The sequence below is a fragment of the Drosophila guanche genome, unplaced genomic scaffold (genome assembly GCF_900245975.1).
Source record: "Drosophila guanche unplaced genomic scaffold, DGUA_6, whole genome shotgun sequence".
In the NCBI taxonomy this organism is placed as follows: Eukaryota; Metazoa; Arthropoda; class Insecta; order Diptera; family Drosophilidae; genus Drosophila; species Drosophila guanche.
The window spans coordinates 4,726,286-4,752,403 of NW_022995748.1; the positions used below are offsets into that span (position 1 = coordinate 4,726,286).

Consider the following 26,118-nt stretch of genomic DNA (forward strand, 5'->3'; position numbering starts at 1 on the left):
TAGGAAAACGGTAAGCAATATTATAAAAGCCTGAACCCTGAAATTTCTCCCAACCCACCTGAAAGTAAGACAAAAAAATTGTAAGTACAAAATTCCATTGTGCACAATTGACTTTTGTATTAAATCAATAATCGTTTTGCCCTAAAGCTCAATGTCTTATATAAAATATAGAAAAAAATATAGGATCATATTTCTTTTAAAACAACTACATAGGGATTTTGTCTACATAGATAAAATCAATTGTTTTTTCAAGCCCGTGATGAGCTTCAATCGATGGTCCAGAGCTTGTTGGTCTACCACATCCGTACTGAGGGGCTGATGCTCCTCCTCCAGCACAGAATTTCGCTCCAGCAAGGCTTTACGTATCCCTAGAGTGGCTTCGTGTTGCTCATCATTCTCATCTTCTGCGTCACTGTCTTCGTGGGACAGTCCATTGCCATTCGTGGTGCCACCATTGGTGTCCGCTTCCGCTGCAGCAGCGTTAACCCGCGAAGTCGCATCCGCCGGAATCAGTAGCGACTTGACAAACTCTCCGCAGATCAGGCTCATGGAGGGCATAGTGTGGGCGGACAGATTGACAAACTGTAATAGATAAATGAACATTAATTGGCATTGACCTTGCTGAAGTTCACAACAAGGTGTGTCTGTGTGTGTTAGAGGTGTGCGATATTATTATTTTTCGGTTGTTTTCGGGTGTCGAGATTGCGGTTCAAGTTCAGTCGTAGTCCCAGTCCCAGCACCCAACACCAAAGCCTCGCTCGACAATGTTAATCACATGATTATTGTACCTCTCAATAGAGGGTAACATGATTTTGTGAATATTTTTGTAATGGCAAGGCGGAAGTGTGTACGAGATAACAGAAATAAATGGAACGATCAGCCGTAGGTGAGGATGTGAGGATGATAATATTCATGATAATTTTTACTTCCGCTTTTACTGAAACCTACCAGCATTGGATATTCTAAAGGGTATGTAACTCTTCGACTTGAAATCAGTACCTTCCCTTCTTGTAGTTATTTTCCGTTTGTCATTCATTGCCTGGGGTTTGTGCGGGGCATTAATAAACTGCTCAAGCCCTCGAGTGGATTGCCTATTAACCTTCGCGCATGCGCTTGGCCATCCACTTGGCCATTGCTGCTCCATTTTAATGCAAAAATTGTTTAAACAAAAACAATCGACGTGCAAACATTTGACCGAATGTCAATTGTAATCGTTTAAGTGACACGATTGCAAAATACATCTTGTTGTTTTCCTCAGAAAATTAATTAAAGAATAACTTGGCAGGAAGCAAACAATCATTTGTGACTCAATACATGAATCGCCTACGACGATAACCGAGTATACAAATTGAGCTGACTTTCAGCTTTCCGCAAGCTCGAACCGACTCAAACCAGAATAAACTCTGGGAAAAATTATGGTAATGGATAAATGCAATTAAGACTAGTGCTGGGCCCGCACACAAGTAATTATTATTACACCTAGCAACACACTGGCGGAAACTTACGCAATCCAGAAAAGTACAAATTTTGCCCAGTAAAATACAGAAAAGAAAAGAAAAGTGTCAAAAGCACGCAACGGCTATGACAGGCTTCTGCCCTACGCATAAACAACAAATTGAGTAACAATGTCGGAGAGAGTGGAGTACAAGGAGAGAGAGAGAGAGGAAGAGCGTCACTCAATGCACAGTGGTTGTATGAAAACTACATATATGGAATGTTCTTTATAAGAGTAAAATGCTGACTCAAAACTATACTTCTTCTCAGAAGTAAATCATCAAAAATATATGTAAATAAATGAATAATTAATTATTTTTATTTTAAGCCCTAAGTTCTCTTAGAGCACTATGTCAACTATTGGCACCACTGTCCAAAAGGGGGGCTTGACTGCCCGACTGTGCTGCACTTCCAATTCACAATAGCCGCCGCCAGCCGAAGCTTAAGAGAAAGGAACAGCCACTAAAGAGCGAGCGCCATCGCTCAAACAATAACAAAACGAACTTTACGAGCCACGAGCTGGGCTTTCGTTCCGTTAGAATTATGAGGGCGAAGCACGCACGAAGTGGCTGGCCTGGTGCTCGTGCCCGGCTGCCGCCGAGTATAAATGGCGAAGTGCTTTGCCGACAAATTTACACTTTACCGTTTTATTCCGCACAAACAACAAGCAGACCGGAGCAAGCCCGGCAGAGAAAGAGCGGAAGCGCGTGCCGCTAAAGTTTACGGAAATAAAATTGAACACAAAAAAAGTTCAAAGCACAAGCCCCCCCAAGAATCTTGTTTGTCCTCCTCATCGTCAACTGCAGCAGCTGACAATAACGCGTTGAATCTTATTAAACAATTTACGATTCAATTAAACAACAATTTACAGTGTACATTTTACACCAAGTAGAGAGAAAGTGAGTGGTGGAGTGTGAAATAGAGCCAAAGAACAGAGAAGGAGGAGTCACCCAAAAATAAACGTCGAAAATGTGGCCCAACTTTTTTGCTGTCATTTCCATTCTGTGCCTGGCCCTTGTCGCCATCGCCCATTCTGGACCCGTGCCAATTGTGAATGAGGTGAGCGAAAGGGGAAAGAAGGAGTCAAAGGAGTTGTGGTGGATAGAGATAAGGGAGTAGAGCCAATGGCAAAGAAAGCAAAAAGAGTGCAGTAAAAAAGTGGAATATATTTTGGGAATGGTACAAAAATAAAAGAGTACAAAAGAGGACACCAATTCGAAGAATATAAGAAAGAAAGACAGCAGGGTTCATACATTTAGTAGAAGCAAACTATGGAATATTTTTGGGGCAATGACTTCACGGATATTTTCCTGCGTGGGCGGGAAATGCAACCCAATGCGCGGCAAGCGCGGAAGTGCAACCGCCCGCTAATAAATAGTGGGCGGTGTACATTTTCTCAAGATATAAACTGCAGTCTTAATTAAAAGATTGCTTTCTAATTAAAACATGAGACATAATAAACAAGAATTAAAGAGTAACTTTAAACATTTAAGCTACATATAGGACATTTCCGCCCGATTGTGATGTAATTTCTATCTTTATGATTAGCAAAATAATAATCAAGTAGTAGACATTTATAAGAATTACATGATAGAGCTATCCGGAACAATACATTTCTAAATCCAGAAATAAGAGGATCTGTGCAAAGGTTCAAACAGACTGCTATAATTGATAGATAACTGCGCAACTTTAAGGTGGCATAGAAACAAACAGAGATGTCTTTATCGGCTGCACAGTTGCTGTTGGTTCAAGGAAATTTCCTCTCCGTATAGTCGAAACACTTAGAATACATTTAATACGGCACCTGCCTTAAGTAGAACACCCTCTTCAAAGGGTATTATAACATAATCATTGAGCACGTTTACGTCGTGTGATGTTAATTTATGTAACTATATATAGACGGGCATGAAGTAGACAAAATCTATAGTACAGAGAACAGATTATTCGAAATTTCCGAGTGTTGTGGATCAACCTTATCAATGTCTCTCTCTGTCTCTGCAGACTTGAACTTTGATAGAATAAACAAAGTGATTAATAATTATATAAATATAACAACTGATTTTTGGATGGATGGATGATAATAGGAAAAAGTGATCAAAGAACAACAACAACAAAAAGTGAGGAATACCCCCTAAACAAGAGGCAAGAGGTTCTCAGATGAGTATACAGGAAATATTTATAATGTAATCTCTTCAACATGTGCGTTTAATATCCAAGACACGAGACTACATAAATCGCATATTATTCAGTTGCTAGGCTACTGAATGATTATTGCGCATGATTTACAAAAATTCCTTAGAAAAAAACCAATTGAAAGGCGCGTCCAAAAATAAAACCCACTTTCGGGTAAATGTCGTTATAAATCTCAATGGACATTATTCAAATTGAGTGTCCAGCCGACACAAAAGATCATCCCATAACAGAAAGATTAAAGGGTGCCCCCGTAGGGGAGAACAAAGAAGGAAAAGTAGGCAACATTGCAAAAATATTTAAATAGAGATGTTCCAAAAGTAGATCACAAAAACTATGACAGTCAAATAGTTATAAAAGCATCTGTTAAAGATATTCAAAAAATATGCATTTTCTGTGCTTCCACAAGTCATATAAATAAATCTCTTATTTGCAGCACCAGCAACTGATGCCCAAGGTGCCCCAATGGCATTGTCTGCGCTACTTCAAGCACGACGTCTTGATGATGCGTCGCTGTCGCCATTTGCGTGTACCAACGGCGCCACGGCTTGGCGATGTCGTCAAGCGGAAGAAGAAGTAATCGGCATCGATCCAATAAAAGACAATCATCGTCAATTCTATATAAACGACTGAGCAATTGCTAAAAAATATAGCCACAAAAAGATTTGTATACCCAGACCAAAGTTAAACCATTACTCAAAACATATACGATAAACTACTTACAATTAACTAACGATAAGTCTAACCAATTGTACTTCATAGACGCGTAAGGTTTCAAATAAACACAATAACAAATGATGTTCTCGTAAGCCAATCTGGCCTGCGCCCTGTGCTTCCCTTGATGCTCGGACCCCGCTTTCTACACGGACATCCGCATCCAATGACAAAATACACAGTCTATGGCGATGGTAACAAGTCGACCCCGTGTAACCCTCTATTTGAAACCCAACCACAGAAAAGTTTTTGTTGCCTCATGCCACATATGGTAATGGTATAATTTTTGTTTAAGCGAAAAACTTACCGCACTGACAGCACTATGCTCGCCCCGACCCACTATCAGAGGTCCACCACTCGAGTTCTCGAGCGCCTCCAGTTCCTTCTTCTGTTGCCGCACATGAATGCCAAAGGTGGCATGCGTGAGCAGGTTCTCGTTGACGGCGGGCGTCGGGGCAAAGCTGATCGGAGCTGGAGCATCATCCGATGGACTCTGGCCGGGCCTCGCGAGGTAGGCAATCTCCTGTGTGTGTGTGAGCATCAGGAGCGTAGACTGCGCCTGCCAGTCCAGATTAATGGAGTTTTGTTTGGGTTGACGGCGTGGCAGCCAGGCCAGGCCATGGGTCTTGGGCAGATTCCTGCGCTGATACAACGGCAGCGGCACATTCGGCTGGAAGACATGCACTGCAAAGAACAATTGATTATATCTCTTGGTTATGTCTCTCTTCCGAATCACAACTCACATTCGTCATTCCTTGTGATGACGGCCATTAGATTCGTCAGTGGATCAAAGGCCAATTGACGCACGGAAAGCTTGAGTCCCGCCTGAAGGCGCAGCGTCAGCAGGTTCCAGATCAACACTCGCGACTCGGTGCACACTGCTACCAAATGGCCCTGAGAGCCGGCACCAAATTGCACATGCGATATCTGCGCCAGCCCGTGCATGGGCGCCGCCTTGGTAGGAATTTTCTTGGGTGCTGTGGCTTGTAGATGCCTCCGCTTGGCCGGCGGCTGTTTCGATGTTGTGTTGTCGTCCAGTTTAAGGATGCTGAACAGAGCCATGACATCCGTATGCACCAGATCCTCATACCTCTGTCGCCGTTTGCCTAGCTGATCCAACCGATGCTTGGCCTTGTAGCGATGTCGAGTGTGCAGGCGATGCAGACGTGCATCCAATTTCCTGAGACGCACTCTGGCTGCCTCTGGTCGCACCACACACCGCTGCAGATGCTCCATCAGCTGCTTCTGAAAGGCGAGGGGCACACTGCACTCGATGCCAAAGCGTCGCAGCAGCTGCAACTTCTGGTGGAGGGACAGCTCGGACATTTTCATAATGTATTTGTATACCGACTCTTTGCTGGCAGCCTCTGGCTCCTTTATCTGCTGTCCCTTCACTGGGGGACCCACAATCATATCCTTGGCCTTCTCCACCAATGTTTGGTCGTCACTGCTGCTCAAGGTCTTCAGGATAGCCCACAGCTGCTGCCGCTGTTGGATGAGCTCCTTGCGGGCACCATTTAGCGTTGTTTTGGTTAGACGTAACTGCGCCTTGGACACTACCCCATCTAGACCGGGCGGACAGCTGAGAGAGTGTAGCGGCAGGCTTGGATTCCTCGCATCGTACAGCGCCAAAATGTTGCCATAGCCCACAGCCAGCAGAGAACCGTCCTGGGAGAAGCATATGGCTCCAATGGGCAGATTCCTGTAGCTCGTCTGGGCCAAGCAACTCCACATAATGCCGCGCCTGTAAATGTTCTCCGAATCGGTGATGCCCCACACTTTGATAACATTATCCTCGCCTGCAGTGGCGCAACGCAAATTGTCTACTTGGAATTGATTGGAGAAGATGATGTCCTTAAAGCCCTGCTCATGCGGCAGATTAATTTCCGTGTTCAAAATATAGCTATAAATATTTGTGTGTTTAGTGAAGGTAATGAATATTTCTTTTTTCGATTCTGCGTACCTCTGTAGCTTTTCATTGTATTCCCAGAACTTGAGTCGCACTTCAGAAAAGTTCTCCAAGTCATTGTACACCTCGCCAGTGGCCATCCAATTGATGTTGAAGGCGGCACGAGTCACACGGGTATTGTACACAATCAGGCCATCCTCATGGCTGTGTATGTTATTGTCCACCACACGAAGCTATCAAAAAAGCAATTAAAATTTATAAACTCATCAAAAGGGAAGCCACAAACTCACATTGTAAAGCAAATTTTTGGTGTATGCCGAATAGAACTGCAAGTGTCCTCCCCTGCCATTGAGTACCAGCGTATTGGTACGTGGATTCAGACGCAAACCCAAGGGGAACTTGCTCCTGCCCGTCTGATCCTTTACGTCGTAGGTAAAATGCTGCACCGTAGACTTGATGGCGCTATTGCTGCCTCCCAGCAGCTGTATGGCATTGTCCTCGGTGCACACGAGCACATTCTCATTGTCAGCGCTCACCACAATGTGCCGTATGGCACTGGCCATCCGCGGCAAGTACTTGCGCTCCTCAGGCCTGTCCAGGGGCCACTTGACCATCACAGTCTCATGGCCACCGCTGTAGAGGGTCGCCCCAGATGGGGAAAAGGCCAGGCTGGTCACCTCCGTGTGATGCCAATGGAACAGTGCATTGGTCATTGCTTCTCGCTGCTCAAACTGCCGCCACAGAAAGATGCGTCCCATTGCGTCAGCGGTGGCCACCACCTCCTCACTGGGACTCATGCGCACACACGTAATGAGACTCTGGTTGGCATTCTTGTAGCGACAGAAGTTCCAGGTTTCATAGTTGATGAAATACACATAGAAACCCTGGGCCAAAATGATGTACTTGAACTCACCCTTGCCCACATCCACCACAGGTGTACGCAGCCTACAAAAAGGGCGCAAATTAGAAATACATTTTAACCGACTTTTAACCAAAAACTCACTTCAATTTAAGGCCACACTTGACCTCAAGCTTCTCTCCATTGTTTGTGTTGACCACAAACCAATCAATCTGCTTGCCACTCTTCCGCCTGACCGTCACAAAGGCGCAGGCGGTGTCGCCGCCCTTGTACAGATTCATCAGGTTGCAGGTTAAAATCTGCAAATCTCCCAGTTTTAGGGACACCGATTTCTTCAGTACGCCTGCCCGCCAATTCCAGCGCAATAGCTGGCCAGTGCTGGTGCAGCCCAAAAGCAGCTCTGGCTGCTTCTGGTCCAGCTCCAGGCTAATCAGGGGCGCCGTGGCATCGTCAAGGACCCGGGTTAGCTCACCCGTGCTGGTCACATATACCTGGACCTTTGAGCCGCATCGCACAAATATGAATCTAAAGGAAAATGGGTGGTAAGAACTTGAATGCTTTTTTTTATGTCTTTTACTAACCTTCCTTCTGGTGAAAAGACGGGCGGATGTTCCACAATGTTGCCGCCAGCCAAATACTGCAGCTCTAGGTGATCTTCCTCGTCAAAATTCATGGCTGTCTGGCGATGTTAGATTTGCTGGCCGTCTCTTTAGTGCTTGAGCACTTGAAATGCAGTTTAAATATGCTTGTTTTATGCAATTATAGCTACTTTTTCTGAATTATTTCCCAACAAAAATTCCATCACAGCCAATGCACGTGTAGCGGATTTGATTTCAGTGTGGTAAAGCGCTGGCCTGCAGCTGTTACCATCTTAAAAGTGGTGCTGTAAATTGTTTTTTAATACTGCAGCCCTGGAAATACTCTGAAGTACTGGCTACAGGGAGACCGTGAAAGGTATATTAGTTATATGGTTATTTTAACAGAGAATATATACTGAGAATGGGTATCGAGAGGGAGATATAAGTACAAACAAAAATCATATAAAAGGGTTAAAACAAGTCACGCTAAGATATAAAATCTGCAGGAATACCGGAATATTCCCATTAATTAAAAAAATAGGGTATAAATGCGCATATACTACCGGCTGACCGGCTATTAATGGTATATTTTCACAATGAGACGGTATATTTCTGAGGGTCAAGAGGTATACATTATGGACAAATCCACGGTCACACTGGCTTAAATTTATAAAAATACATATTGTTAATGTTAATTAAATCCGCTGTGCAGTTAAGGAATTAAGTTGAGCTCCGATTGGAGCCACGTGTCGCACCAACGAGTCGACGCCCCCTAGGAAAGAAACGCTTAGCGGTGACCGGTGGCAGCCAGGAAAAAATTGACATGAAGAAGAAACTCAAATTAACAACAAAAACGACTGAGAACATGTGCAACGTAGCATGCAGTAATGGGGAAGACTACTTGCAGGCAAGTAGTAGTGGTAGGGCTGGATGCAGAGGAGTGCAGCCCCTGCAGTCGGTCATTGTGCTGCTTTTGCTCATTGGCAGCTGCTGCTGCCTCAGCACGGCCTCCGCCGATCCCCTGAAGGTTGTGTACGCCGTGAATGCCGGCGGTGAGGAGCACACGGACCGCAATGGCATTACTTACGAGGCGGATCCGCTCAAGAATGTGGGCATTGCCTCGGACTACGGCAAGCACCTGCTAATGATTGGGCGCACGCACGAGCATGATGAGATGCTGTATCGCACGGAGCGCTACCACACGACGACCTTTGGCTATGACTTTCCCACCGATGGCGACGGTGATTATGCGCTGATAATGAAGTTCTGCGAGGTGTACTTCGATGCCCCCGGCCGCAAGGTGTTCGATGTGCTGCTCAATCGCAAGCACACGGTCATTCGACAGCTGGACATCTACGAGCAGGTCGGCCGAGGGTCCGCCCACGATGAGATTGTTTACTTCAAGATAAACAACGGGCGACTGCACTACTTGGGCGAGGTATCGGATGTGCGGAATGGCCAGCTGCGGCTGGACTTTATCAAGGGGGCCCTGGACAATCCCAAGATCAATGCGTTTGCCCTGCTCAAAGGCGACATCAGTCAGATTCCCACATCGGAGGCCAGCACAAGGATAGGTCCGGAGAAGCCCAATCAGCAGGGACAGCAGGAGCGTGTGGTGCGCACTCAACGCGACGACATAGACGAGGACGATGAGGATCTGGACGACCTGGATGAGCTGGAGGAGGAGATGCCCGAGCAGCATGCACCTCCACCACCGCCACAGCAGCAGCAGCAGCAACAACAACATCAGCAGCAACAGATACCGCAGCAGCCCCAGCAACAGCAGCAACGCCAAGAGCAATCCCAATCACAGACGGCCGACTCGAAGCGCGCGTTTAGCGGACCACGTCAGCCAAATCCCTATTCGATGGACGACTCCTCCATATTGCTTCCAGTGTTTATCGCCATCGGAGCCTTCATACCGCTGCTTTTCTGCTTGTGCAAGCTGTGATCCCCATGGGAAAGATCTTGGTGCAGAGGCCTGTTTGATTTATTGCTTTTTGTGATTTTTGATAAAAGACTTAATTGTATACTTATCGTTTAGTTCGTACGTTAGGCATACCCTAGAGATCCTTCCCTCCCCTATCCTTTCCATTCCCTTCCCTTTCCTTTCCTTACTTGCCTTTGCATTTGCCACAAGACGCACAGATCTCCTGCTCCTCCTCCTCACTCTTATATATTTCCACTCTTTTATAAACCTAAGTCCGTACATATGTTATGTATGTTCCTTTCGTTGACCACTGCCGTTCCAGGCTGAGTGTACTTAAACATATTTGTATCTCGATTCTTCCGAACTTGACAACTTAAATTTTAGTCGGTTTTGTTCTATGGAGAAATGTGCGCACAAATTCTAAGCGGTTTTTGGGGCAGTTTTGCTTGAGAACTGTTTAAATTTAGAATCGAAATGAAATAAAGAATCAACCTTGTTTGTTATGAAGCAAAAATTGTTGGTATTTTCAATTTACTTAAATGTTTACCAAAATATCGAAATCTTCTACAAGAATCAATTTTTAGATTTCGATTTAATTGTTTGTCAATTTATCATACCACAAGGTGTCTACAAATCTGAAAATATTCTGATTGGCTCAAGCTTGTTATTAATATTAAATACGTTTGGGAACTGCCATTAATCTTCAACTTCATTTTAGGGTTTTAATGTTTGTGACGTCACGGAACTAAGTCGACGATTGCTCAACACCGATAACTGGTTGTAGCAACCCTGCCAGTCATCCTTTGCCGCATGCAAGTCAAAAAAGAGAGCAACAGAGGGTTGACAAGCAAAATAGGTCCCTTGTGCTCATGACTTCTAACATTGCCAGCAAGGATAACGATAGAGAAAATTCAGTCATCAGTGCGCCGTGGCTCCATCTCCATCGAATTGGCAATGAAAATGTCCACGCGCCAGTTCTACTTCAGCAAGTACACAAATTTCCACAAAAATCACATCAAATTGGTTGCTGTTTATATGAAAACGGCAAGTCTAATGCAAATCTTTAATGTGCTGAAGCGTTCGCTTTAAGCAGGAGCAGGCCGTCGCCCTGCTCTGCCGGACGGACTGTCGCCGCTGTCGCTCCTGTTCGTGGTTGCCCCGTTGCGGTCGCCGCCTTAGCGACTTCCTTCCTTCCCATCATCCAACAACAAAAATCGGGCTGTGCGTGTGTGTTTGTGTGTGTGTTCAAGTGTATTACATAGTGCTATTAAAATTGAGAATCCCGTTGGGTTAGTGCTATAAGACGGTGAAAACTAGGATTTAAAATAAAAAGGATATCAAACTGTGGAACATTACTGATAGATTAACGGCTTAGGATATCTAGAAATAAACATTAGGCGTGTCCTTGAGCAAATCGAAAATACAAACGGTAAGTTACATGCCCCCTCTCCCAGTCTCTCCCTCATCCTTATATAAGAAAATCATTTGTTTGGTCTAGACAATGGCTCCTGTCCCTAATTACATAATGGTTGGCAGTAAATCTAGTTAGAAGCCACAGTGAGCTTCTAATAAGCTCATGCAAAGGCGTAAACCTAATGGTCCAATTCAAATGGTAACCAATAAGAAAAAAAACATCCCGTCATCGGCAGTAGTAAAAAAATGGAAGGATGTCTCACTCTTCATCCTATTTCAATGGGCTCTCTCAAGTTATATTTATAAAAGGTGAGGCATTGCCGCTCTCACAAATTCTATTGTTTGTTTTCCCATTGTGTCTCCCAACCAATTCCGGAGAGAGCTTTACTTTGCCTTACACTCTCTCCCGTTTGGTTTACCGCTCTGTTGCCCCCTCCCACGTAAATCACCAAACAGATGTTTTTGCCATCGAATGCGCATGTGACTGACGCCACTAGTACTCGTAACGCTACCTACGCTAAACAAAAACAAGTTGACAATGCCGGACGCCTCCTCCATGCAACGCTCAAAAGTATGCTTTGGTTGTTGTTTGAGCTTGCAGTATGCTTATGTGTGCGCCGTTCATCTGTGTGTGTGTGTGCATGTGAACTTTATATAATGATAAATGAGCCGCAGGATGCCATGTTTGTGTTGCTATTGTTGTTCTTTCCAACCGCCGCCTGTGCAAGTAAATAACTTTGTTTTTTCATGTGGACAATGGCTTCGAAACCCAAAAAAAAAAAAGAATTTTGCAGGGCTGACCTTCAACAGAAATGAACTTGAAAGACTGATAGGCAAAGATAGGTAAGATTACCTTGACAAAGCGAATCCTTTGATCTTTATTAAGCAGTCATTCAGACAGGAGAAGACGAAGCCTTATTTCTTTAATCATAAGAACAACTTTTGATGTAGCATTTTTCATTACTTTCCCCCCCAAGGGTGGTGTACTGGAAGTTAAGGATTAACTTCTTGTATGATGTGTGAATTTTGACAACACTTTTTCATACTTTTTCGTGTTTTGTTTTCTTGTATTTCACGTATTTTCCATTGAGCCAACCAACCCTGTCCTATAAAGTCAGCTTTCACTGTAAATACAGCAAGTTTTCCCAACTAAAAATGTTTGTTTCCTGTTTTCTTGGCAAATGGAGTTTACTGCCATTCGGATTATTAGTTTTTGGCAGTGGTTCTGTTCTGCGACAAAGCCATTACTATTGTCTATTTGTCACGCCCCCAGGCTAGCATTGCTACAGCTCAAGTTTGTTTTTCCCCTGATTTACAAATGCTGCTGCGTGGAGCTCCTTCAATGTCCGTTCGTCCTCGGTCTGCTGTCCTTTCTCCATGGTCATTGCAAAAGTGTAATATGTAGTAAAATCGTTGTTGTATTCATTCCATTTGATATTATGGAATGTGGGGTCCCGTCCCCTTTCTGTCTGTCTGAAGGATATGATGGGTATTGGTAGGGGAGGAACAGTCTGATTTGTACGTCCGTCTCCAACTGGCGTTTTGCTATTTTCGGCTCTGCTGTGTGTGTGTGTCCTTGAGAAACGCCTGACGCTTACATAATATCCCGCCGCAGCAATGCTTCCCGCGGTGTTTTGGGGTTTTCGGTTTGGGAATTATTATTATTATTATCATGATGTTTTTACAGCTGAAAGTTTAAGCCGCACGCACACTTTGCATTCAAGTCAAATGAACCTGAAATATGGACTTGCTCCTCTTAGAGGCTCTCTCTTCGAGCGAGTCTAAAACTTTACTTACAAAGTTTTTGTATTCGTGTTGGTTTTTCTTGTCTTGCTTTTGTCTTTGTGGCTCTTTGGGGGATTTCCTTTATGCTTTATCGAAGCGACAACAATTCGAATTGTTTTTCCAAAGTTCAACTAATTTTTTGCTGACATTTGAATATAAATGGCTTTTATGTGTGAATTGAAGACAATAGGATAAATAATTCTTGGGGAAATCGATTGGGAAAGATTTAATACTTAAATATCCATAAAAAATACATCTCGTTATCCTACGCAGATTAAATGGTTACCCAAAGACATAATATCTGAACTGTCAGTGGGAGAAACCTGTGCAATACATTCACGAAGCTTTCAGCAACAATTGCAAACAAGTTTATTCAGGATTATTTTCCCCATTTTCAGTGCTGGAAATCATTAGCGAAACTATATTCTAACTGTATTAGTAGCAATTTCGTTCTTCTTCATTCATAAAAAGCGCATTAAAGCGACCAATCAAGGCAGACGGCAGAACTTCCAGCGGACTGTCCTTAGGACTCAATGATGTGCACTTAGTCTGCAAAACGTTCAAGTCCAAGGATAATGTGTCCACCAGAGCACCATGCTGCCAAGATGCTACGTAATAGGACCAGATAGATGGCTGCACCCACGCGAATGTCAAGCAACCGATCGATATGGAAATGCCACGAACCCTGCAACTACAAGTGTATTGAAATGTTTGCCAACCAAGTGCAGCAGGCTTGCAATTATAAGGGAATGGAAAACGTGTTGTTATCCTTGCCACAGAATCCAGCTCATGCACACGCTGGTGCCTGTTATGCACACACAAAAAAAACAAAAATCAATTTAAACTGCAGAAAAGTCTCTTGTCCCTTGCGGTTCGGTATCGCCTGTTTGCTCAATTATCCCACATACATTTTCATTAACACGACAAAATTGGAAAGAAATTACAAAAGGAATGGGGATACTCAGAAATTTCTCTTTCATATCCCACAAACCAATTAAAAACGAAGCTCGACTTCTGCAGTTGGACTGACTGGATATTTATTTTGAGATAAAGGATTGGCGAAACATTGAATATGAACATAAGTTTCACTGCCAACTGGGAGTTCTGAAATTAAAAAAACCATTAAAACTAGGATATTTTTGACATTATCGTGACCATATTTTATATTTTTAGAGAGTTGAGAGTTGCTAAATTATTCTAATATTCATTTAATTTTTCTTTTTTATTACAATCAGGGGCTTTAAAATATGTCTTAGGATAAGGATATAAGGATTAGCGCCCTAATTTAAAATTTTCTGCTGGATTTAACTTGTTTGGCTATTTCTAGCTTTTTTCCTATGGCTTTCTTAGCTTTTTTATGAGAAGTTGACAGCACTGAGTACCTGGTGCTCATTTCTGCGCCACATTGTGAGAAAATTGCCATTTTCCTGCGGAGAGAATTACCCTGACCGTTTAGACACAGGAGAGAATTACCCTGACCGTTTAGACACAGAAGAGAATTACTCTGACCGTTTAGACACAGGAGAGAATTTCCCCAACAATAAAAATCCCGACCGCTTGCCAATTCACAATATTACTAAAAACCCCAAAACAATTCACAATATTACTAAAAAATCCAAAACAATTCACAATAACCACCTCAACAGCGCGCGCCAGCTATATTTTGAATTTTTTGCGGCGGAAGACTCAATTTATTTGAAAAATATTCGAAAATGTACAAAATACATTTGCATACCTGTACGTGATGTGTATATGTTAATGATAAGCAAGCTGTGTGTTTTACGAATTGTGTGTTTTGTGTTTTGTGTATAAATTTGCTACTGCTGGCAAGAAGAAATTGTTCATAAAGTGTATCGCAATATTAAAAAAACCAAAACAATTTCAAAAGGGAGAGCGTGACCCAAAAAGCATGTTGGATATAAGGTAAGGCAGTGCCAAGAAGCATTCTCCATTTGGTGTCTAAGCATGTTTATAGAATCTGGATGATAAGTTTGGACACCCGGTAAAAAAGCGTCCTAATCTCCATTGACACATTTACGACTAGAAAGTAATATTTTCCGAGCGGATATGGAATGTGTGATATTTGTTGAGTGATACTGCCATACCTTCCATACGATTTTCCCTCTTTGGTCTAGCCGAATAGAGTGCTGATAGTGGTGGGAGAGGGGGTGCAAAGACAGAAAAGGCAGAACAGCTGCCGGCTGATTTGTTGTGGTTGTTGTTGTTTTTGTTGTCGATTTCGAAACCTAGCGGTAAAGGAAAACCACACAGTGGAAAAACGTGCGTAGAAAAGTGAAAATCACACATTTGTACATATATCTGCGTATTTTTAGCCATCTTTTATAATTTTTTTTTTCCAAGCAAAGAGTTTTCTCTAGTTTTTTGTTCGTGTCGAAATTTTCTTACCAAAAGTGCACTTGAGTTTATTTTTGAGTCTGTTGCCGGCTGCGCTCTGCTTTTCCCGCTTGTTTTCTCTTCTCCATTCTTCTCCCCGCCTCACCAATTTGCTCTACTTTTGTAGTTACTGCCTGTATAGCATTGTTGTTGTTGTTGTTCCCGTTTCGCATTCCGAAATATGTACGGTACAGTGTCTGACAAAAGTCTGCTCATGACCTCCACTTGTACTATCGCCAGAGTTCAGAGTTTCCTAATGCATATACCACATATGAAATTTGTATATTTTCGTTTTTCATAAACTTTCCGCCACACTGTATAGTTTTTTCTGTTTTAATTCTCTCTGAAGAGGGTGTTGCAGGGCAACAAGCATTTCGACACCGTAAACTACAGTGAAAGTCGCAATGTAGCAATGTTTATGTTCTGTTATTGGAATCGAATGACTCTGACATGGTATCAATCCATGCATAAAGTGTATAAAGTGCTTCGGTTCTGAAACTGCATATTTCTTTTGTTTCGTTCCGCATGTTTCGTTTACTCTGCCAAATGCTGTTACCACTGTTGTTGCCAAGCAGATAACGCATGACAACCATGACATACATATGTACATATGTATATACATATGTACATATTTTTGACTCCTCTTTCTCTCTTCTCTACACTCTGTTGGTAATTCGATGTTTGGCTGTTGAGTCATCTCACCAGCATCTTTTTCAAACAGATCCACAGATTCGCAGAAATCAGAGAGCGTAGAGAATTCTTTATTTCTCTCTTTATTTTTTGTTATTTCCATTGCTGTGTGTACCCTCTGCAAAGGGCCATTACGAACTCGACATGGCGTTTGTAGCGATCGGTACTCCATATTAATATCTGAAAATATCTGTAGACAGGGCTTATGCATAGAAACTACTGCCCGAAAATATAATAGAGATTATTTTAATCATACATAAGTCGAATAGTTAATTAAGAAGTGAAATATGTTCATATGTTATAATTTCTTCCATCTCTGCTGAATGAAAATCTCACCCATAATACAAATGTGTATATTAATTTGATATTACAATTTTACAAACATTACAGCAATAGCTTCCCTTATTTGTAAAATTTTAATGAGAAATTGCATGACTCAATCCCCAGTAGTCGGCAAAACGCCATCGCTATAACATCGTCACAAAACAAGTTTATCTCGGTCTATAGTCTAGACCCCAGAGACAGCAGCGGGAAACATTAATAAATATTTATAGGCACGCATGCTTCTACATATGTACATATGTATATATGTAATAGCATACATACATTCATACATATACTCTTACTACATTGAGGAAGAGAGAGAGAGAGAGACAAGCATGTCAAAATGTTTATTATCGGAATTAAATCGTCAATCAATTTGATTTTATTATCAATTTGCCAATAAATTTAGATAGGAGTAAACCACCAACCACACAGATACCGCCGCATCGATCAACCAATAAACAAATGTTGTTTATACATGAAACTCTGTTCAATTCGTTATCTAATTGTGGGTTTTCATTAATTAAGACCATGTTCTTACAAATAGGGAAGTGCTGATGGTCAGTAGTTTTGCCGTAAAGGTGGTACGAGTGTATGTAATACTCGGTAAGTTCAGGAATGATGTTTTCAGAGTGACACAATGTTCTAAGAGTGTTGTGTTTTTCCCTGTTAACAAAATTTATGGATGTATTCCTTAGAGTGGTCAACCTTTTCGATACCAACAAAAATTAAATATTTTAACCATGAAACTCCTGGAAATTACGACTCTTTCCACCTGATAATCGACGGGTTTCCCCTTGCCAAACAAACAAAAGAATTTTGATTTATGATTGAGAGTGTTGACATCATTATTATTTGGTAGAGGGGGTTGAGGCCTTGACCACAATCGTTGTAATGACTTCTCGGTGCTGCCATTTCTATTCCCAATTATTATTTATTCTCTGTAATCAGTTGCGCCATATCTCATAGACACCAACCAGCACCAAAAAGGCTTTTAGCAAAAAATCCAATTTGGGTAAAAACTAACAACGTAGAAAAATGTTCATGCCAAATCGATTTTAAAGCTTTTAATTACGGTCAAGTTTTTTGGGGCTGACCGGAAAGGAATAGCTTCATTATTTTAATCAGAATGCAGTGATAATTATAGACAACGTCTTTGAACTCTGATTTTCTCTTTTGATTTTAGATAAAAACAAAGTATCATTTAAGCCGGGTGACTTAAACGATTGTAAAAGCCATTAAAACTCAATTTAAGAACATTCAATTTCGGAACGGATATCGAATTCCTTTCTAATGTGCCTGTGCGACAAAATTCTTGAATCAATATTTCCTCTGAAATTCCCTTTAGGGGGATTCTAATGCCATATCGTCTGCTGCCATGACGCCTGCCCCTCTCGCGATTTACATATACATATGTATATGTACTTGCCTACATTCATAAATGTTTGTATGTATTTCTATAGAAATACAACAAAGCATGTAGCCCAACAACTGTGACAATTTGAATGCCATTTCTGATACGAGTTCTTTTTGGTTGAGCCGCCCTCCCATCCGGCGCCCGTCAGTCACTCAAACCACGTCTCAGTCACAAATTTGTCGCTAAAAACCGCAAAATGATTTGTGAACACCCTAGCAACGAAGGTATTATATGTTAGGCACATGTTAGGAGTAGATACAGAGACTTTCTGAAGAACCTACGTATAAATCGCAACTAACGTCAAAATAATTTAGCTGTTTCCATGAAAACTTGTACCCATAAGCGGTCGAATACATATGCGTTTGCAAAACCTAATTGACAAAATAATTTATAATATGTATTCTAAAATAGAAGGTATCCTAAACGTTCGCATACTAAAAAATCTTAGAGAAACAGAAACCACGCTTTGACTTAATTTCTTATTTGGGTTTTCAACCTCTCATTTCTGTTTAGTTTTCTCTTTTGCTTTGTCTCCCAACCACGGTACATACAAACATACATAAAAATGTAGGCACATATGTACATTTTCTTTTTGGCAACTCTTTTTTATGCTCTTGGCTTTATTCTGATGAACATTTATTATTTGGAAGGTCTGCCAAAGACAGAGTACTTCTGCTTTCCCTCTGACTACTTTTCTGAATGCTTCATGCTCATGTCTGAAGATGATGTGATGGACAGAAGGGTTAATAATTTCATGTTTAATGTTTTCTTATGATGAAGCGTTGGATTGACTTTTGTTATTGCATAAAATGTTAAAAAATATTAGCAGGTTGAATAAAATCCTATTAAAAGCATTTCTATTAACAATTGATTTAAAGGTGCAAATTCGGGCTACATATCTCGTAATAAATGAATAAGTAAAACAAATTTCCATATACAGAGTCATTAGTATTTATTGCCTCTATGCAATGTAAATTTACAAAAGATTAGTATCACCTGTTCAAATAGTTAAGGTGATAATATTCATCAAATAAGCCACTTGCCACTGCTCGGACATGCATTGGCATTAATTCAATTCAGAACTCAAATAATGGAATAAAATGTTATTTGAAAAACTATTTTTTCCGGAACATGCCTCAGAAAGACCCCAGAAACCAATGGAATCCAGACAATGGAACTTTTGTTCAGTCGTAAACAGTCATTATTCAAGTTGGCATCGACGGAGGAGTGTACATTTATATTTATGTGTGTACCCGTGTACATCTGTGTATATCCTCTGGGAAGGTCTTTTTGCATGTGTAAGTCATTTTACCATATTTTTCCAACTTAAATTCTATTGCTAGCCCCATGCACTCGTTCAGTTTTCCGGCCAAGTTTCTAAAGTATTAATGTGTTTCGTTCGGTTCTCTTGTTTTCTGTTTGGTTTCCGTTCTATGTTCTCTGGATAATCGCTTGGAACCGGTAAGAGTGGGTTCTTACCGGTTGCATTTTTCATAAATCAATTGAGCATTTCATTTGTTTATAAATAATTTGTGTGTTTTGCCCTGCCAACAACGATGGCATTTTTCCACTTTTCTAATGTGTGCGTGGCTATGTGTGGGTAATTTTTCCATCGATTAGGCGATACAGAAAGCGTAACGACAAACCTCAGAAGCATTAGGTAAGGGCAAAGTTCAACCAAGAAAAAACAAGTAAACAATCCAAATGGAGTTTTTGGTCAGTGAATGGAGGGAGGCGGAAGAATCATTTTCATATCGTGCGTTAGCAGGATACCAATTCCGATCGATTGTAATGGAATTTCCGTGTCTTTCTGGGACAGTTTTGGTAGAAGGAACATTGATGTTGACAAAGATTTGACTGCCAAAGGTTCTTTCAAATATAGCTACCGATTCTTCCTGGTATGGTCGCCACAAAAAATTAGTAGCGGTACCTGTAATTCCACTTTGTTTTCCACCGCTCCAGGTACAGTCCCATCAAAATGCAATACCCAAAAATCTATACACATGTATATTTTGTTTGCCATAATTCAATATTTTCTGTTTCATTTGCAAACAGTTTTTACGTGAGCGTCAGAAAGACAGACAAACAGACACATTTTGGTCCCTGGCCAAAATATATATATATCATGCCACATCCATTATATTCACATTGCTGCCCAATCGGTTATTTTCATGAATATATACTAGACATACATATATTCGTGTGACCTTTGAAATTATACAATATTTTCCGCTGGCTAAACTTGAACTCTGCTGCTGGCACAAAATCCTTACCTCAAATATTTGGTCGCACTCTTTGGCGGGCAAAGTAAACAAAGAGGTGAGAGAGAGAGTGAGAGGAATCAATTCTCAATTCTTGTCTGCTGCCCCTGGGCACTAAAGCGGTATGGGGATCAAGGGCTCGCACCATAAAGTAAACTCAAATTAAATATTAACACATTTTCCGGCTCATGGTCCGCGATGTGCGAAGAAATCAATTAAATGGTGGCGCATTTGCTGCTTGATTTCCAAGGATTTCCTCGGGTGTTTCGCGATGATTTTATACAGTGGATAGAATAGCGCCAGATCTTTAGAGATGTGACAGGTGACGAGCTGGGAGATAATTAAAATACAAAAAATTTAGACACAGATTATTTATTTATTTATTTGGATTTCTGTCTTCTTACCTATACTTGAGGCACATGTCGCCATAATTATACCCCGAAACCATTTGAAGCTCAATTCTTCCCACTGTTCTGTTTTGTCTGCTGAAAGTCTAAAGTTCGCTCAAGCTATTAATTAATGCAAACTGTTTGCACATTCTATTTTGCTGCGATTTGGCCAAAATAATTTCTGTTAACGCTTTTTCGGTTACTTTAATCAAAGTCACTGAACTTGAAAATTCGCTGTGTCTGTGTGTCCTTGTGTCTGTTACTAATCTAATCTTCAGTTTGCAACAAATTGGGTTAGTGGTTCAAATCAATTTCTGAAGTTGAGTAATACTCGTGTGCGCCTTGAGGTAGGACGAATGGAAGGACAGAGAGAAACAGTTTGAACCACTAAGCTTTGTAATGTTTATGAGATATAAGGGGATCTCATTAACATTCATGGACAATAAAACTTCCGCTGGAATGTTAAATCCAACGATTCAAAGTGCGAGTGTCGCCAACTCCAACCTCGTAATACTACGATAAGGCAGATTATAGCGAGAAGATATTCATCATCCACTTGATTGCAACATGTGAACGAGTACGAGTGCACATAACACATTTATTTAATTTAATTCGAGGACCAAGATTTTATCTGGCTGTCGCAGTCGAGGGCACTTGACAGATAAGATTTTATACCGGATCATATAATTTTAGCAAATACTTTATTGAAATCAGTTCTTATCGCGGGTGGTAGCTTTACTGATTAGCCCACAGACCGCAGCACAGAACCAGACATAACACTAAAGACCTCCGGCTGCCAACAGAAGCTCTGGGCACCTGAATGTCGGGCCGTATTGCTTTTGTTTGCTTCTGCTTCTGGTTTATTGCTGGCCATATTTACTCCGGTTATTAACCAAGATACCAATTTCGCATGGCGCTAAGTGCACTGGATCTATCCAGTTCGAAAAACAAATATTGTCTGTAGACCAAAAGGTGGGGTACCCGCCGAAAGATACTTATCATCTGTATAACTTATCATCCAAATCCTTGCTAATTTTCTATGTGAATTATGTTAATCAAAATGGCTAACAATAGCCACTGGCTGCGTTTAAAATACATAAAACTGATTACAAATTAACATTGGAAATACAAAAAAAAAGCTTTTTATTAGTATTCAACTTTGATCGAATGATTATGAGACTCAGCTACACTTGTGATTCAAATCATTTACAAAAGAGTCGGGGGAAAAAACCCAAATAATTTTAGGATGCTTAAATTCTATTTCTGCTTTATCCACAACTCATAATCGGCCCAAATACGAAAACAGACCGAAAATATTTATTACACTGACCTTCGACGAATTGTAAAAGATTCCATCGTTATCAAGTGCGAATGATTGATCCCCCGCCATATATTATATAAACTCGTAAATGGTAGATTAAGGCGGGTAGATGTGTTTGTGTGATCCACACCCATTTTTTGTAGGGGGTGTTGGCTCGGAAATTTTGGGAAATCACGTGCCGCAGCAGAAACAGATTGGATTGGTATTTCAGCTTGAGATTTTAGCACATTTTTATTTGCACCTGCTTCAAAAAAAATATAGCCAAAAGTAGAGCTTTAACTGAAGAGAAAGAGAGGAATTTAAATGGGAATCAAAAGTCGAACGATTAATGTGTGAATTGTGGCGTGGATTGTAAATGGGATGGGTAAATATCTGGAGATCTGTAGATGATGCATCAGTCTTCATGGTTAGTGAAATGTGTGGGTTTGAACCAGTTTCAATTGGTTATTGTGGAAGGTCGGTCGATTGTAAGGGAGTGATAACAAAAATTAAGACAAAATCGCAAAAAATATTAAACCAATATTTGTTAACTCTTTCCTTACAGCAACTAAAAGAAGCAAGAAGGAGGCTTTAAGGATCCTATGCCTATGGAGTAGTCCGAATTAACCCGAAAGTAACCCCCAAAATAATATCCTTAAGGTGGCAACACAATGACCAGCCTTACGGAACAGGACTATGACAGTGCCACACCGGCACTGCAACAGCAAATGAATTTGGCCAGACGCGCCTGCTGGAGCAGCAGGACTACCTGCAAAGGGAGTCCTTCGAATGGTGCTTTAGAGATTAATGGAACCACATCCAGGCACAGGCACAGGATAGATTTAGTTGAAACTAAATATAATGAACATCCACCGATGAGAACAACCTGCTGCTACACATCCAACCAGAGGAGAAGATGGATGCCACTCGGTGGTTTGAACCAAAGGATGCTGGTCCTCTGCGCAATCCTTTGTCTGCTTGTGGGCACAACCCTCGCACGCCCCAATACAAGTGCCAGTGCGGGCTCGTCAGAGGATGCAGCGGAAGGAGCTGTCACCCAGATAAATGTAAGTACAAAATGTCACAAAGTATATCTAAATCGAAATCAATGTTAGGGCTTGGGGGAAACATTAATTTAGTGTAGAGGAAAAACTTTTGATACCCTCTACCTGGGTTACAATCGAAAACCAGTTGGAGGTCCCGCTCATTAGTTAATTGATGGGAAAACACATTTTTGATGACAATTCGAACTATTTAGAGATGAGAAATTCCCCATTCAGAATGCAATTGCTATTCCTTCCTATTTGGTTATCATTGAAGTTCATTTGAGTCTACACTAGCCACGAGTCTGACAAAATATTTACACAATACTTACTCGTTTCAAATTGTTCCGTCTGTTAAATTAGCTCATAAACATGTCAATGGGGAGTGGGGTAGAATTGTGCCATGTGTCTATTTGAATACTTCAATACACAAATAAAAAAAAAAGATAATAGTACGATTCATGGAAAATTTATTTTGATGAGTTCGTGAGTTTCCATCAATTGAGTTGAGTGATAAATCCCCGAAGTATTTCTGAATGACAGCTTGCAAGACCTCACATGACTTGGGAGATATCTAAGGAATATCTTATCACAATTCCCACTCTGAAGGATGGCAGGCACTTTGATTAACATCTACCTGTCTTTTTGTCTAGCTCTAATCCAGTGAGACATTTGTCTCTTCAACTGTCTGGCTCAATCTCAGTCAGTTCTTACTGATACAAAATGAGCGTATTGCCCTTTTGTCTCTCTATAAATAGATATTGACAAAGAAATTTGATTTGTTGAAACCCCATAAACCACATTGTGTGAGAAGCCAACCATTAATTAGCAAATGTTTTTTGACGTCATCTACGCATTCAAGTTGAAGAGATACTCGAGTGTGTATGTGTCTAAAACAACTTTCAACTACTGGCAAAATGATTAACCTTAATTCTGTTTACACTCGTATAATATTCATTGAATCTGTGTGACATATTTCGATAGATTCCATAGATGTCTAGCCTTCTTGTTAAGACTTACTCACTCTCTGACCTAGATCAACATTTTCAACGGACTGAATGCTATAATTGATGCATAAACATTGGTATTGGATAGGTTTCGATTCCATTCATTCACAAATACTCTGATATCCGTTTAAGCCATTAATGAAAATTATTGTAATTTTCCGTTTGCGTGCTACTAAACGGTTCTCCACCCCAAACGCACGACTAAAGGGGAGTGCTGTGCTCATATGTTTAAGCCTCATTTGATTTCTGTTTCTGTTTATTCTGGACTTTATTTTCCACACATTAAATGCCCTGTCAAATATTTGATGTTTGTTGACTTCCCTAATATCTTAATTACTTTGTGTCAACAGCTGGCAAAGACAGCAGCGGGAGCAACAGGAGATGATGATGCCACAACGCCACCTTTGAAAGCGCCACGAGCGGAATCACTGGATGAGACAACTGCCTTGGAGATGAAAGCAGATGCTGAAGATGGTGGCGAAGGTGGTGGCCATCAGGAGATAAAGCGGTATCCACTCTCCCAGGTGGATTTTGGTCATGTCAAGACCCCGTTCATCATTGGCGTGTGGATATTGTCGGCTAGTATAGCCAAAATCGGTAAGTTATGCAAAGAATTATGCTAAGAGTTAAACGAGTGGTAGAAGGCAACACAGTACAAAATACAGGTATATTAGTAGCTGAAGTAGTCGAAACGGGAGCAAGAAATGCCACTATAATCAGTCTCATGGTGAGAATTTTATTAGCTGAAATAACCCCCACGGGTGGTATTATATCTACACATGTGATCTCAAGATTACAAATACAACCCATCTGAAAAGTGTGGCAACAACGAGCACTGTGTAAATTTACTCAGGGATCAGAACAATCTCATACCCACGAGGTCCCGAGAGGGTCTTCAACTGCCTCAGACGCAGTAGCAAATATTTACAATTATTTATAGTATTTATTTAAATTCCGTGACGCACATGACGCAATGTTTCAAGTGAAGGAAAACTTTTGGTTTCATGGAAATGCATTGTACAGATAAAGATACTAAAGACCCAACCGAATACACGTCAGTAAAAATGCTTCAAAGTCAGATCTGGTCATGATGATGCGTGCCAATTAAGAGAAAAATCCCCCATTGGATTAGCAGACAATCATTTATCATGGTAAATGCATATATATAATACTCGCTGCCGTAAGCCTTTTTCCTGTACAAGTGTGGGCGTGATTTTCCTAGACTGCTGCCAGCATAAAATCAATACGGTTTATATAATTTTAAGCAACACGAGGCCTGCCTTCATGCAGATTTACATAAAGTCGGTGCGCGTGTGTCTGTGTCCTGGCTGAAGGACATTGCATAAGCTGATGGCACGTTTGCGGGGCCTTGACCCTGGCCCTGCCCCCAGAGCAACAACTTGCACAGAGGTTGCATTAATCATTTAAATCATTCGGCCGGCACTCTCTTGAGACCTGCACACACATTTTTGTTAAGGCCGAAATTGCATTCAATGTCAGACTCTCGGACATAAGCTTTTTTATCTCTGTCGGTGGTCCTGGCCCTGGCCCTAAACCTTGTCGAAAGCCAAACGAGAAAATCCATTTCCGCCATGAAGGACGTTTGGCCGTTTTGGGCGTGTTTCCATTTCAATTTATATTTTCAAGTGGGGAAAATCGCTTCTGCTGTTGCAATTGAATAAGTGGACAAGGTCCCCCAGGAGACGAAAAATAGTAATACTGTGGCATAACACATTTATAGGAAGAACGGAAGCTCAGAAGCGAGATTTAATGGTGCAACAGCAGATAACCAACTGCATTTACTTCCTGTTGATGGAACCATACATTTTTATGGGTAAAAATCAGGCATTAACTAGATTTGTTTGAAGGTTTTCGATATCTACGAGTATGTAGGTGCTCTCGTCAGACAGTCATACAAAAGAGCGGATGGACTGACCATTTCAAGTTGAATCCGCCTACAACGTCTGATTAGTTTTTATAAAAATAACATCTAATATTGTCCGATTGTTCTATTTTTATAACAATATCAGTTTTATGTGTGTATTTCACTTTTGCATAAGAAGAAAGCATTTCTGAACGCATAAAATATTGATATGCTTGATCAACAAGTTCCATAACCTATCGATACATCTTAAAATATAATTTCAAAGGAAAAATATTTCCCCGCGCTTCCTTTCTTGTTTGTGCTAGACAGAACTGAGAAAAGCAATAAAGTATATTCCAGATAGGTTAAAGGTTAATAGACCACAGGCATGGGCATGTAAATTTTCCATCAATGAAATGAAAATGTGTTTAGCTTTTATGGCGGCAACAGACACCACAACCCCTGTAATATATAGAAAACTTTAGTGTTTCGTAATTAATGTAAATATTTGTGTACACCCGACTGCCTCATGCCGAACATATACATACATAAGTACA

General features: G+C 41.1%; 5 protein-coding genes across 35 annotated transcripts in view; 4 read left to right on the forward strand and 1 right to left on the reverse strand.

Annotated features, from left to right (window-relative positions):
* Positions 1–180: 180 nt before the first annotated feature.
* On the reverse strand, positions 181–8,013 carry LOC117584148 (WD repeat-containing protein 75). The gene is made up of 7 exons (XM_034272908.1): positions 7,748–8,013; positions 7,311–7,691; positions 6,598–7,252; positions 6,362–6,540; positions 5,142–6,301; positions 4,706–5,082; positions 181–582 (listed from the first exon to the last, which is right to left on the reverse strand). The coding sequence occupies exons 1-7, from the start codon at positions 7,837–7,839 to the stop codon at positions 223–225; spliced, it is 3,204 nt and encodes a 1,067-aa protein (XP_034128799.1). The 5' UTR covers positions 7,840–8,013; the 3' UTR covers positions 181–222.
* On the forward strand, positions 2,354–4,462 carry LOC117584149. Its single transcript, XM_034272909.1, has 2 exons — positions 2,354–2,553; positions 4,121–4,462. Exons 1-2 carry the CDS (start codon positions 2,464–2,466, stop codon positions 4,262–4,264), a joined length of 234 nt encoding a protein of 77 aa, XP_034128800.1. The 5' UTR covers positions 2,354–2,463; the 3' UTR covers positions 4,265–4,462.
* Positions 8,014–8,399: 386 nt separating the features above from the next.
* Positions 8,400–10,182, forward strand: LOC117584407 (malectin). Its single transcript, XM_034273269.1, has one exon. It carries the CDS (start codon positions 8,568–8,570, stop codon positions 9,693–9,695), a length of 1,128 nt encoding a protein of 375 aa, XP_034129160.1. The 5' UTR covers positions 8,400–8,567; the 3' UTR covers positions 9,696–10,182.
* Positions 10,183–10,504: 322 nt separating this feature from the next.
* Positions 10,505–26,118, forward strand: part of LOC117584595 (sodium/hydrogen exchanger 3) — a 34,051-nt gene continuing 18,437 nt past the window's right edge. For 5 of the 31 annotated variants that reach the window (XM_034273590.1, XM_034273586.1, XM_034273584.1 and 2 more), the window contains exons 1-3: positions 14,509–14,795; positions 22,213–22,714; positions 24,045–24,294. In XM_034273590.1, coding sequence (XP_034129481.1) covers positions 22,319–22,714; positions 24,045–24,294 — 646 coding nt within the window. In that variant the 5' untranslated portion in view covers positions 14,509–14,795; positions 22,213–22,318. Of the gene's footprint in view, positions 10,514–11,079; positions 11,104–14,503; positions 14,796–19,078; positions 19,159–22,212; positions 22,715–24,044; positions 24,295–26,118 lie in introns of those variants that run through there. The other 26 variants (XM_034273578.1, XM_034273574.1, XM_034273575.1 and 23 more) reach the window with 14 other exon arrangements.
* Positions 10,557–11,079, forward strand: LOC117584601. The gene has a single exon (XM_034273607.1). The coding sequence runs from the start codon at positions 10,629–10,631 to the stop codon at positions 10,761–10,763; it is 135 nt and encodes a 44-aa protein (XP_034129498.1). The 5' UTR covers positions 10,557–10,628; the 3' UTR covers positions 10,764–11,079.

Bases quoted from the DNA above. Each gene is read 5' to 3' on its own strand.
- LOC117584149 (XM_034272909.1), top strand. From the start codon at position 2,464: ATGTGGCCCAACTTTTTTGCTGTCATTTCCATTCTGTGCCTGGCCCTT. The intron at 2,554-4,120 runs GTGAGCGAAAGG...TCTTATTTGCAG, and splicing joins CCGTGCCAATTGTGAATGAG to CACCAGCAACTGATGCCCAA.
- LOC117584148 (XM_034272908.1), bottom strand. From the start codon at position 7,839: ATGAATTTTGACGAGGAAGATCACCTAGAGCTGCAGTATTTGGCTGGC. The intron at 7,253-7,310 runs GTGAGTTTTTGG...CCCTTTTTGTAG, and splicing joins AAGTGTGGCCTTAAATTGAA to GCTGCGTACACCTGTGGTGG. The intron at 5,083-5,141 runs GTGAGTTGTGAT...TGTTCTTTGCAG, and splicing joins CATCACAAGGAATGACGAAT to TGCATGTCTTCCAGCCGAAT.
- LOC117584407 (XM_034273269.1), top strand. From the start codon at position 8,568: ATGAAGAAGAAACTCAAATTAACAACAAAAACGACTGAGAACATGTGC.
- LOC117584601 (XM_034273607.1), top strand. From the start codon at position 10,629: ATGAAAATGTCCACGCGCCAGTTCTACTTCAGCAAGTACACAAATTTC.